The 12,887-nt window shown below is 42.6% G+C and overlaps 1 protein-coding gene across 8 annotated transcripts in view; it reads left to right on the top strand.

Annotated features, from left to right (window-relative positions):
- The first annotated feature begins 5,258 nt into the window (after nucleotides 1-5,258).
- The window catches only part of RPS6KC1 (ribosomal protein S6 kinase C1), a 92,340-nt gene continuing 84,711 nt past the window's right edge, over nucleotides 5,259-12,887 (top strand). For 4 of the 8 annotated variants that reach the window (XM_050893344.1, XM_050893343.1, XM_050893338.1 and 1 more), the window contains exons 1-2: nucleotides 5,259-5,363; nucleotides 10,130-10,165. In XM_050893344.1, the coding sequence (XP_050749301.1) occupies nucleotides 5,259-5,363; nucleotides 10,130-10,165 (141 nt within the window). Of the gene's footprint in view, nucleotides 5,364-8,842; nucleotides 8,854-10,129; nucleotides 10,166-11,087; nucleotides 11,148-12,887 lie in introns of those variants that run through there. The other 4 variants (XM_050893342.1, XM_050893340.1, XM_050893341.1 and 1 more) reach the window with 3 other exon arrangements.

Below are 12,887 nucleotides of genomic sequence, written 5' to 3'. Positions count from 1 at the left end.
CATCCCAGGGCAGCGCCAGCTCCGCCCGCCGCCACCGCGCTGCCAGCCGGCCGGCCCGCCGCTTACCCCGCACGGGCGGCGGCCGCGCCGCGACCCACGCCCGGTCGCTCCTGGGACTTGTAGTCCAAGGGCCGGTGCCGCGCCCCGGAGCCATATTTGATCCGGGAAGCCGCGCCGCCGCTGCGCCGCCATCTTGGGCCAGGGCAGGGTGACGCCCCGGGCGCCCTCTTGGCTGCAGGCGGCCTGTGGGGGTGCCTCGGCCCCCGGGAGGGAGCCATACCGGGGCAGCACCAGCTTCAGAGCACAGCAAAAGCGGGTTGTAGGCTGCTTGATTTCAGACTTCTGATTCTTTTAAATGGATGTGACACTGTGCTAATGCAGTAGTTTCCATACGTGGTCTTCTCCCTGGGATTACCATGTGTCCCTGTAGGGTCAAAGGGTCTCAAGGAAGAGCTGCCGTGTGTTTCAAGGTGCTTTTTCAAGGTGCCATTTCAGGGCAGCAGCACCATGTTTACTGTTTACAGAAAAACAAAACCCACTCACCGGAGACAGTACTTTAAGACACCCTGCTGAGGAGACCTGGCCTGAGGAACGGGTGGGAGACCTGCCCATCTTGCAGGCCCCGTGGGTGGACCTGCTGCTACTTACCAGCTGCATGAACAATCCTCTGTCTGTCGATGTTGCTTGAATAAGCAGTTGAAACACTTTCTTGAGGTCTTCTGAGGACAGAGTCAATGCTGGCTCTGTTCACTGTAAGGAAACATAGTACAAAGCATATGAAATATGATAGTGCTGAATAGTGCAGATGCTGTGCAGGAACTGTAATCAAGTAAAATACTGTTTCTCTGCATTTCTTTTACTTGTGTCATAAAAGGGACTTTAAATAACAGTAATTTTAAAGTTTTCCCAGGAGTGGTAGGGAAGACTGGAACTGGAATAAAGTAGTTATGTTAAAAGTGTGCTAGTTAGGCAATGTGTCAAATCCACTCTGGGTTTTCCACTTCTTGGACACAAGTTACTTACTGGCAAAAGGTAAAAATACCCATCCATTTTCTGTTAGTTTCTTCACAATGTAATAAGAGAGCAGAGCTACTAGCTCCATAATACGTGGGTAGTAAAAGATCTCCCAACTATATTTTCCAGACCTACGTTATCTTGGTAATTTGTTCTTTTCTATATTTTTGAAGTATTCTTATGTATTAGATGTATTTCTAAGATAGAAGACAGTAAGCCATAGCTATAGCAACAACAACAACTGCTGTTATTTTTAGGAGCAGAGGGAATCTTCCCATGGAATGCAGTTATTTTCTGTATTTTGACCTGCATAAGACACCCAAGTTACTCTGTCACTTCAAAGGTTTTTACATAATAGTAATCTCAGTAGTGATGCTGGAAAAAAGGGAAGGGGTGAAGCTCTGGGTTTTTTTAAGATAAGCCTTAATGAAAACGAAGATATGCTGATAAGCATAAAAGATAATTGTGTAACAGACAAAATAGAAGATAAGAAAAAGATTAACCTATTGATATGATGCAAATTGTTTCTTATCTCAATGTTGCTATTATTTCTTGCCTTGACCTAGGAAAGTCTTAATAAGCCAGTAACACTTAATTGCAGATTGTTTACTCTCCTCTAATTATTATTTTGTGTATCTATCTAGGTTGGCTATACCATGTTAAGAGATATTCTTCAAAATAGGTATCTCCAAATTCTGATTTGTAACTAGAAGCCAAATTATTTTATGAGTCATTTGAGCTTTCGAAACTCCCTAGTGAACGCAGGCTACTGACTCACTGAGGGATGTTTTGATTGATTATACTGCACATAAGAACAGCCATGGTTGTTCAGATCAATGGTCCACTGAGCGCAGTTTCCTGCTTTCTAAAAACGGTTAGCAGCAGATGCCTAGAGATGTGCAGGAGCTGGGCAAACTTCAAATGAACACTCTCCCTGCCTCTAGCTGTCTTCAGTTCAGTAGATTGCCTAAGCCTGATGTGTTTGTCTCTTTAGTTACTCTCAGTGACTCTTTCCCCCAAGTACTTGGATTTGCGAACTTTCTGCGTCAGCAACATGCTTTCACAAGAGTCCTGCAGGTCTAGCACTCACTATGTGAAGAACTATTTTATTATTATTAATTTTATGACTCATTCATAGCAGCTTCACTGGCCTCTTGTGTTCTTGTGTTAAGACAAGAACCCCCTGGTTCTTGTGTTAAGAGAGACTGAACAGTCCATCCCCATCCATCTTTTCCATGCCACTCATGATTTCATGGACGACTATCATGTCCCCTCATGTTATTTCTTCTTCCATGCTGAAAAATCTCAGACGACTCCATTGTTCCGCATGAAGAAGCTATTCCATGTCCGATCATTTTTATTGTCCTTCTTGGTTCAACCATGGAGTTATACAGTTGCAATATACTCTTCTCTGTCTTGTTCTCTACTCCTACTGCTTCTTCTCCCTTCCTCCTCCCACCAAATCGCTAACTTTTGAGTTAGACAGCATTTCAAGATGGATTTTTTTTCTCAGAAGATGCATCAGTTGGCTATTGAAATTTAAATGAGATCTATTATATAATTCATCAGGGATTAGTCAATGATGGCTTCAGTCCCATTGATTTCTGTTTATACCATTAAAACCTCAAAACTACCACATCTTATGAGACGTTACAAGCAAGTGTGGCTTCATAAGAAAATTTATACCAGAACTGGTTGTCTAATCATGTTATTACACTAGAGGGTTATATGAGTTGCATTATGTATCAAATAATTAGTATACCATGCTAGAAAATGTTCCTTGTTTACTTGAGCAAGTGTATTTTCAACCAGCTGTTTGTTATTTGAATGTGATGCCACTATGTCTGAGTAGCTGCAAGCTTCCTATAGCTAAAAATAGAGAAGATAAGAATAAAAAAGTATCCTTGAGATCATTCTGTCCAACCCCTTCATTTCAGATCTAAACAAACCTCAGATTAGGTTCCCTCATTTGTACATTAAAATTACTCCAAAGAGAAGACCTCTTCTTGGAAAGTCTCTTTCAATGAAACTTCAACTTCATCATCATTGCTATAAGAGAACAGTTGCTATCTAATGGAGTTTGATGCATATCTTTTAGCTTTGGGACTTAGAAACTTGCTTTGGAAGAATGATGATCAAGACCAAATTATCTCGGAGGTGCTCCTTTTGATAGTTACTTCCATGAAGTTAGATGTACCAACACCTTGTCAAAAGATGTAAAAGACACGCTCTTCCTCTCTCAGAAGATAAGTGAGAGTGGCAAGTGAGATTCTAACAATCAATGTCCTCTTTCTTCCCCATTCCTTAATAAAATGTTCCCCATGCAAAATAGACCAGACCTATCAAGCAATTCTTAGAGATAAAAAGGATAAAGAATCTTTCTAGTAACTCGATAGCTGGGAATGTCAAAGTAATTAAAAAAAAATATTGAGAGGCGGGACGCTATAAAACTCACATTTGGACTGTTTCTGTCCTATGATGTGTTACGAAGAGTCATTGTGTTCTCCCACAGAAAACGACGTTTCTCTGGGATAGCACTATTCAAAGCAGCAGCTGTATCTGGATGCTAGAACACTTCTGCGTGGAGCTCCTCTGACCTGACTTTGCTAGGCTCTCCAGGATTGTCAAATCAACAGTTTTCTGTCAGACCAGCCCTGGGAGGGGAACAGCTGGTCCACGCATGCCTGTTTCCCTGACTCTGCATGTTTGCAGGACCTACTTGCCTCTGGTATGCAGGTTGGAATTCCCATTATAATGAGATATGAATTGAGTGAGGGCAGTGTCGAAATTAAAAGTAACAGTAATCTTGTAAGGATGAGGTGAAACTCTGGCAGTACTTCCACACAGCGTCACACTGAAACTGCTTAGAAAGACTCAATGGTGAGCTTGTGCTTCCAGATCTGTAGAAGTGAATCTGATCTGGAACTCAGAAAATGAATGTGATTATAGAAGACGACCTTTCATTTACATAGCAATAATTGAGAATGTTGTAAACATTCATGATGCCGTTCAGTCATCCTTAAAGGAGAGACACTTGCTTACTATGAGCTTCAGTACAAGAGTATCTCATCTTTTACAAAGAAATGCAATTAATTATTTTTCTTTATGTCAAAGACCTGCATGAGATCAGAGATATTAATAACCTGGTAATGAAAAGCTGATTTTTGAACATCTGCTATTAAATGAATGAAAACACAGTGATAAAAAAAGAAAACATTCTTAACAGTTTATATAATCTGAAGTGTGATCTCTATTTGTATAGATCTATGTTGGTATAGATCGTGCTACAGCCAAGTAATTGAAGGTACCTGTAATCTTACGATAGGAGAACATCTTGCAGCGCAAAGTTGCGCTCCTTTGAACTGAAGCAATACACCTCAAACCCTAGAGAGTTTCCTCACACCAAAGTGTTTCGCAGACCTGCGCGCACACGAGAGCCCATCTGCAGGGAGAAGTCCAGGTACAGCTTAAAGAATCTGGAGAAGACACGAAACACAAAACATGGCGATTCGGTAGCCATCAAACTTGCCTTTCTCTTAACATTCCTCTTTAAAATCCGTGAGTCATTTCTGTGTTGCAGGCCTTTAGATTTAGGGCAGCATATCTTAAAATAGCCCACGGCAAATGCTGGAAGCAGCGTACCAGCTCTGTCAGTGGAAGGTCTCATTACAGATTTGTAGACGCCATGGGTTGCCTGTATTTGAAGGGGGCTCGGTGGTCACTGCTGAGTGTAAATCCCTCACAGGCGTGCCCTAGCAGAGTACCTTGAACAGGACTGGACTGCCGCAGGGCTGTGCCTGGATGATTTGACCATGACACCCTGCCCTCATGCACGCTACGCAGACTTCCAGGCTCCGGGAAAGGCGGCCACATCCAAGCTGCCTGTTAGGAACCGGGCATACACAAAACCGGCACCTGGAAGCGGTGTGGCAGGGAGAGGGCCCGGCCAGGCCCGGGGCCGTCCAGCACCCTGGCGGCTGCGGCGCCCGCCTCTGGCTCAGCCTCGGCCCAGCCGCCAAACCCAGTTAAAGAACACCCACAGAAGCGCCCGGGCAGCCGCCGCAGGGCCGTCGCCCTTCGCGGCGGGCGGGCGGGCGGCCGGGCCTCCCCGCGGCGGGGCGGGGCGGGCCCGGCCCGGCCAGGCCCCCGGCACCGCCCGGGCGGGGCGGGGCGTTCCTGGGCGCCGCTTCCGCCTGGGTCGGGGCCCGGCGCGGCGGTGGCGGCGTTGCGGCGGGGGGGGCAGCATGCTGAGCCCGCGGGAGAGCGGCGGGGACCTGGCCCGCTTCTACACGGTGACGGAGCCGCGGCGGCACCCCCGCGGGCACACCGTCTACAAGGTCACGGCGCGGGTGAGTCAGCGCCCGGCCGGGCCCCGACCCCGGCCTCGGCCTCCTCCGTGCCGGCTGCCCGGGGCGCCGCGGGCCGCCGCCGTGCCCCTCGCCTCCTCAGGTCCCCGGGCCCGGCCTGCCTGTTGTTTGGTCTTTAAAGCTGCCGCTATGTGCGGAATAGAGCCTGTGGCGGGGCTGCCGATGGGGATCCTGGCGTGCCCTGCGCGGATCAGGCCGGTCGCGACGTGGAAACCCCTCTCAGGGACGCGGGTGGGAGGGAGGGAAGGCTCGGACGCGGCTGCGTCTCCGTCTCCTGGGCTGAGCCTCAGTCGCCTCCTGCAAACTTGTAGCTTCACGTAACGTTGTAATCGCCTCAAACGCGCTTTGCAATTAACTGTCAATTTCTTTCCTGTTTGCTGCAGGGCGTACGAGAATAGCTTAAAAACGAACAACTCTGTCTTTCTTTCTTTTTTTCCCCTCTTCTCCCCCAAATCTCTCGGATAGGTTACAGTTGAATTGCTCTGTCTTCCTGCCTGCCCCACAGTGCAGTCAGGGAAAACGAGGGCACAGAGTATGTAGGTACAGCATACCTGCGCTGGAAGTGCAGAGCTGTCTGAGTTGAAGAATATTTAGACAGCCCCTTTCTTAAGCACTTCATGTTCCTAGGGTTCCACCCCATCTGGGCAGAAGAGGGTCTGGGTGAATAAGAGAGGAGGAGAAGTAAAATAGTAGGAGAAGAAGAAAAGCTGAAGCAAATAACTGGGTATTGGGAGAGCTGGCTTGGTCCTAGTTTTGCTGAAAGCTGCTTCTGTTCCCCTAGGGAAGTTTCTTGCTTTCTTTTTTCCTCCACTTTCCTATTTAAGCCAAAAAGGGAGGGGAGTAAGTAAATACATGGAGATAGGTGCAAGAGGAGTGGGAGTTCAGGTCACAGGTATGGTGGGATATATTGAGAGCATCAGAAAGTGTCACAGAGGGACAGAGTTTATTTAAATGACCTGTGATCTTGTAGTTCCTGCAGCTGTAGATGTTCTGCCTGTGAGAGCAATGTATGTTTATATGCACCCTTGCCTTAACTAAAAGAATACAGTGTTCTGTATGTGTATATATATTGTAGTGATCAGGTTGTTCGACTATGATCACTTTGTGTGACTTGTGAAATTAAAAATCTTTTTTATTCTTTTGTCAAATATGTGTATACAAGTCCACTGAACACAAATATGGGATGTGTTGAAAACATTCTTTTTAGTCCAATAAAATGTAGTATTTGTTAAGGGGGGGGGGGGGGAAGAGTTGTTTTTCCCTATGATGTTTTAATCTAAAAAGCCTTTCCTGAGATAGAGGCAAGGAGGAAAACAGTGCCATCGTCTTTCTGCAGTAGCTCATGATGGGCGAAGTCTGTGTGTGTGTTTTAAAAAGTTGTGTCAGTGCAATAGGGAGTAATAGGAATGAGCCAAGACTTATGCTTATTTTGGTCTGGTGACTTTGTTCTTTTTGGCTAAAGCCGGTTAAAATGCTCTGTGATACTTTATTTTATGCAGAATTGTTCAAAAGCAAGTTGTGGCTAACTAGTGAAGAATGTCACTCTTTCTCGATGTTCCATAAGTTGTAGATGCTCTGGTGCTTTTCCAAGCGAGGCAGTGCAGAATCAGACAGTGTGCTGACTGCGTGTGATTTAGTACAGAGCAAGGAGCTGATCAGTCTGTGAGCTGTCCAAATTAAACTGAGCTAACCAGAGATCATTAGTTCTTCAGTGTGTTTTGATATCTAAAATCCTCGAAGTGAAAAAATATTTCTCTTTTATGCAGCAAAGGATGCTTTGGATTCACAAATGTAGAAGTATAAATAACTTTTGTTTCAGTAGGGCTCTGTCTGGTAATCTGTTAACATAGTACTTGAAGTGAGGATTTGAGGAGTTAGATGCTGAACAAAATGATTTAAAAATAATTCAATGTACATATCTGTTGCCCTCCCTTTTTCTCTCCTCCTATTCCTCCCTCCTGTTCCTGCGGTGATCTGGCTCCATGGTTGATATCACAGCACTACAGCTGTATTTGCTGATCTGATGCTCAGCAACTTTGGGGGACCGCCAGGAAAAAAGTGAGGTGGATCTTCCTGTTGTGTTGAATACCCTTCTGGCTGAGATCTAGGGTACTCAGTACGTGCTAGTGGAGATTTCTGGTTCCTTTCAGTCGTGTATGAGTGAATCCTTTGTGAAACGAAGTTAAAGGAACTTTCTGTTCCAATATAATGATAGATTAATAATCATGGATGAGAAAGCACTTGTTTAGTGTGTCCTAAACATCTGATCCAAAGGCACAACTACCCATGCAGTCTCTTGTGAGTGCTAAGGTGGTCTATCCTTATTGCTGCTTTTTCTTAAAGGTTTTGTTTGTATAGCAGAGAATATATATTTTATTTACTAGTAAACTGTAAAATAATTGTAAGTGCAGACAAGATTAAATGAATATTGGATTTTTTTATATCCATTTCCAAAGGCTAAAGAACAGAGATATCAGCAAGTTGTGATACGAGGAGTGTTCTTTAATGATATCTGAAAATGTAGGCCACTAATAAAAGTTCAGATAATTTAGAAGATTACAATTATTAATGATAATTAAAATTCTAATGAGTTACGTTGGATAGCTGCAGGTCAGACAAGGAACAGGATAATCTGAAATACTTTGTTTGATGGTGAGGATCCTTGTAGGATCTCTGTTTTCAGAGCCTAACACAGTAATTATGCATTTCTTGGCTCATTGGTGGGTATTCTAATGATATTTTAAAAGGTAGATTAAAGTTGCTCGTATCACAGGTATGCAGAAGGAGCTGACTGCATTGATCCTTGTGGGAGGATTAAAAAAGTGCACTGAAAATTTGGGGGATTGGATCATCTTTGCCAAGTCTCTAGGTTGATTGTAGGTTGGATTGAAGGGGCAGACCTCTTCTGAGGTTGACCTTCAGAAAAGGATATGAAGAACAAAGTAGGACACCACATAAATTATTACGTACTGACTTAAAGTTGGCATGGCTGGTAGATATAGAAGGCAATGTAATATTAGAACAAGTGTGAAACAGGGCCTCTGGGTTTTATTCCAGATTCTTACTAACTGGCTGGGTAATTACTCATCTCTCTGGGTCTCCTTCTGCCCATCTGGTAACTTACCTAGCTGCCAAAACTGTTGCAAGGCTTTTACTAAAGGTGAACTGTAAAGCAAAGCAGTTGGTGTGTGCCCTTTGGTGTTCTTCTGTGATGTGTAGCCATGCCTATGATATCTTCTTCCCCCAGCTCTACAGGCTCCTTACATCAAGTACGCCAGCTATTAGAAAAGAAGGTTAGAAATATTTCACCAATTGTACATATGAACTGCCTGGTAGTGAATGAAGGAGCAACAGCTGCCAAGGTTAAAATTGGTAAAGTTGCCAAACATTAGATTACTCAAGAGTGAGGAGAAGTTGAGGAAGGTTTTATCAATGTAGACTACGCTGGAAGAAGAGGACTTTGATGTGCAAGGTGAGAGAAAGAACTTAGACTTGTGAAGGAAAATGTTTTAGGTCTTTTGGGAGGTTGCTAGAGAAGGTAACACTTCTCTTTTCTGTCGTCTCCTCCAAAATGTGTGAAAGATTACAGTGGCTGGGCTGTGTAGTAAACTGATGTTAGGAAATCTGGGAGGCTTTGGCAAGGATTCTTGAAAAATGAAAGGGAGGAAGAGAGCTGGTTTGTGGGAAGTATGAGGGGTATGTTATTGTCACTTAGCAAGAGGAAAGTGTGGATTCAGTGACTTCCATCTTAAAGCAACAACTGTGTGGTGCTTGCGATACAGCGGGATGGTGTTTTAGTCTCTGGGGTGCAAGCTTGCGCTTGCCTATATGCATCACCTATTCACAGCATTAATTATTCTGGGGTGTGTCAGTGTGTGGGTAGTCTCAGTTTGGATTGAGAATGCCTTATTTTGCTTTAGCTAACAATAGGCTAATTATTTTGTTAAACAGCTTTGGCTGAGTTATAATGAAGGATATACTAACTTGCACAAGATAATTGCAGTTATGAATTAAAGATGTCTTTATTTGATTTGTTTATTTGTGTGGATATGCTCTTACTGCTGTTTATAAGCCCAATACAGAACTTGGATTACAAAGGCTTTTGCGATCAATATTTATTTAAAGAAAAAAATCCTGACAAAATACAGGCTTCTTTATGGTGTGTAGCCAAGCCTCGTTTTCACTGTGATTTTCCTCTGGACAAAGTCATTTATAATTAATTAGGCAAAGAGTGTTTAAGGAGAAACAAATACACAAGGATAGAGTCAGACGTGTGTGCGCATTGATGGCTGTAAGTAAAGTGGAAATACTGTCTTAGTAAATGCAAAGCCTCACATTCACAGTGAGGTTGTGTGCAGCTTATATTAAGCCAAGTAGCCTTAATTAGCTCCGCTTATTGGGAGTAATGTGGCCCTAATATGAATTAATAGGAAGAGACTGGAAAGATGATGGGGGATGTGCTCTATGTAGCTTAGTTTTGTGAGATGCCTTCTGTACCATTTTGCCTAGAATGTGCATCTTTATTTCTAATCACAGTGACTGACTCTGCTGCTAAAATACCTCACCATGTTGTATTTGGATATTAGACTTCTCTGAAACTAAATGAAAACATTTCTGAGTGCAGAGGAACATGCAACTGTTTGCCTTTTTCCAGATTTTTCTCTTCAGCAGCAAATCGTTGTATGTTACTCTTTAACTTCCAAACTGAAAATCCAAGCGCTTATATGGTTTTTTGTTTTGCTTTTCAGATTGTTTCAAGAAAAAATCCAGAGGATGTCCAGGAGGTAACAGTTTAAACTTGTGCAAATGTCTTTGTGTATCACACTATGCCTTTTGAAGCATCTTTGATGTAATTTAGCAATTTCTGTGTGTTTTGTCATTGTAATTGAGCAAACATTTTTTTGTATGTTTCCATTTGTCTTCAGCTTTCATAGTTGAAAAGGGTAGCTAGCGTAACATGTTGCAATTCTGCCCTCAGTGATGAATCGTGACTTGAAACAAAGTCTTAGGGAGTGAAGTGTCTTTTGATGACAAAACTGCTTTGATAACTTTGCAAGCTCTTTTCTCAGGGCTGGAATTGGCAAATTGATGGTTACTTAACTCCTACTGGTAAAATTAGAGATCAGTCCACAATCCAAGTCTTAGGTCTCAGCTGTAGGTACTCTTTTCCTCTTTAACCAATACTTCACTGAAAAGCCTACATCATTACTGTCTATTAGTGAAGAGAGAAAATGGAGGAGCGTAGGAACAGTTGAGAGAGATTAGACTGCAAGTCATATATTACGCCTCTCTCTCTGAGGCTCCTTAAGTATTTTCCAGTGATATGCTTTGATAAAACTTCAAAATTGCTTACTCTTTGCCTCTTCCAAAAAGGCTCTGAATAAGGGTCTGCTGTATTCTTGTGCCTCTCAGGAACCATTGTATTGAGACAAAAAAATACATCACGTTTGTGTGGGTTTGTTTTTGTTGTTGGTTTTGGGGTTTTTTTTTTTAAGATTAAAAAACTTCTTTTTCCCTCTTGATTTCTTCTGGACTAATGACTTGACATTGATACTATTATACTATGTACATGCAAAATCTTCCTTCGAAAGCACAACCTTATGGCTTTTCAGACATTATATAACATATGCATATGTTCAATTTCTGGTGCAGTCTCTTACTACAGTTGAGGAGAACCTGGATAGTTGATGAAAGAAGAGCCCATAAATGAATTCATTGCATCTCTGTGTGGTCAAACATGAGTTACTGATTAGTGGCTTGGCAGAGGTGAGAATTGGCTAATACACCTAACACCCCTTTGTTGCATCCTTCTTTGAAATCTTGAGAATCAGACAAACATGAGCATTCATGCTTTTTGCATTTTTTTAATTTCTATAAGATTAAATTTTTAATCTCTATAAGATTAAAATAGCCTATTAGAATCAGAGATGATCATGGATCTAGTTTTAGAACTGCATTACTGTAGTTTGTAGCTTGATGTTCACCTTTTCCAGGGAGACTCCTGAATTGAACCTATTCATGAGCACATTCTGCCATTACCTTAATCTTCATTTGTGGGAAAAACACTTTATAGCAGCTGTTGATGAGCCATTCATCAGAAAAATATATTGTAAGTGTCTTTCAGCTAGAGTATTGCATGAATATATGTTAAGTAGTTTTGAAACAATAGTAAAACCATATCTTTTAGTCATTGCTTTGGTTGTTGCTTTGATCTGTGTCTGTAGGTTAGCCATGCAGGATTCCACAAACTCTAGTCTGCAAGAAAACATAAATGTGCTATGAACTTGTGGATGATTGCTCTTTTCCACCCTTCGTTGTATCAAATTAATTATCTTGCATGTGATAGCATGTTAGGTGTGGTGTGAGTCTGTTATAAGCAAGCATCTGAAAGTACCTAGTTATTAAAAGGAATATCCTAGATGGTAGTTGCCATGAGGGTGAATTGTAGTCAGAAAACCACATATGTTGGGAGCTTTTCTGTTATACTGACTTCCTATGATACAAAAAGGATTGTGGGCAGCCTTTGAAAGAAAAAGAATATGCTCCTAACCTGTTCCCACTCAAAATAAATTTACCTCAGTTTTCCAGAATGCTCAATTAGAAATTCAATAGACAAAATTTTGTGCACACAACCACCCTGTTGCTTTATGATCTGTCTCGTGCAACCCCTTTCCTGCACCCATATAGGACCACTTAGCTGTGCCTGCCTACTCGCTGAGAAGTCTCTTTTAATGTCACTGCTGTGATGTTAATACATACATTACATATGTACAACTGTACATAAGGCTGCGTACTGTGACCTCAACTCTACTTGCCAGTTTTCTGTCACCTCTTTTAACTGCCCTTTGGGATACAAGCCTTTCATACAGTATCTCTCCCGCTGCAGCTGATTACAGTTCAAGATAACCTCAACTGTTGTTGTTGGGACAGGAATGAAGATAACCTTGTAAGGGCTTTCTTCTCAAAAGGATGAAAGAAGTTACTGTGAAGTTGTGTGTGGAGGAGTTAACACATACAGAAAGGCTAGCAGACTTAACTTTAATTTCCTTGCTTCTGGGGATTGATGGTGGCAACATGGCGTGTGAGGCAACTGTAGCTAGGGTAGTCTTGTGGGTTTTTTTTCTCTTACTCATTCACGGAGGAGAAAGGGTTGTTCAATGTGGAACAGATGAGTCTCATGAGTTAATAGGGATCTACTGGCTCTAGCCATGACAAGCACCTTATTGCATTACAAGTCTAACATATGTTTTATGATACACTTGCTGTGCTTCGTTGGGCCTCAAAGTACAATGTGTCCTTGCTCCAAATCTGATTTTGAATGAGTATATTAGAGTGGGAACTTTGCTAACTTTGCTGAGCCGCATGCATGCAAAGGCATGATTTCCATGGGCTTGTGAAGGGTTTTAGGATGACCTTGACTGCTTTTGCTATGCAAGCTACTTATGGATATTTATTTTTTTTTCTCTTGGCTATTGGGAGATCACTTGCAGCAGTAAAAAAATGATA

This window comes from Gymnogyps californianus, chromosome 3, assembly GCF_018139145.2.
Source record: "Gymnogyps californianus isolate 813 chromosome 3, ASM1813914v2, whole genome shotgun sequence".
Lineage (NCBI taxonomy): Eukaryota > Metazoa > Chordata > Aves > Accipitriformes > Cathartidae > Gymnogyps > Gymnogyps californianus.
This window is presented reverse-complemented; position numbering and strand designations above follow the sequence as displayed.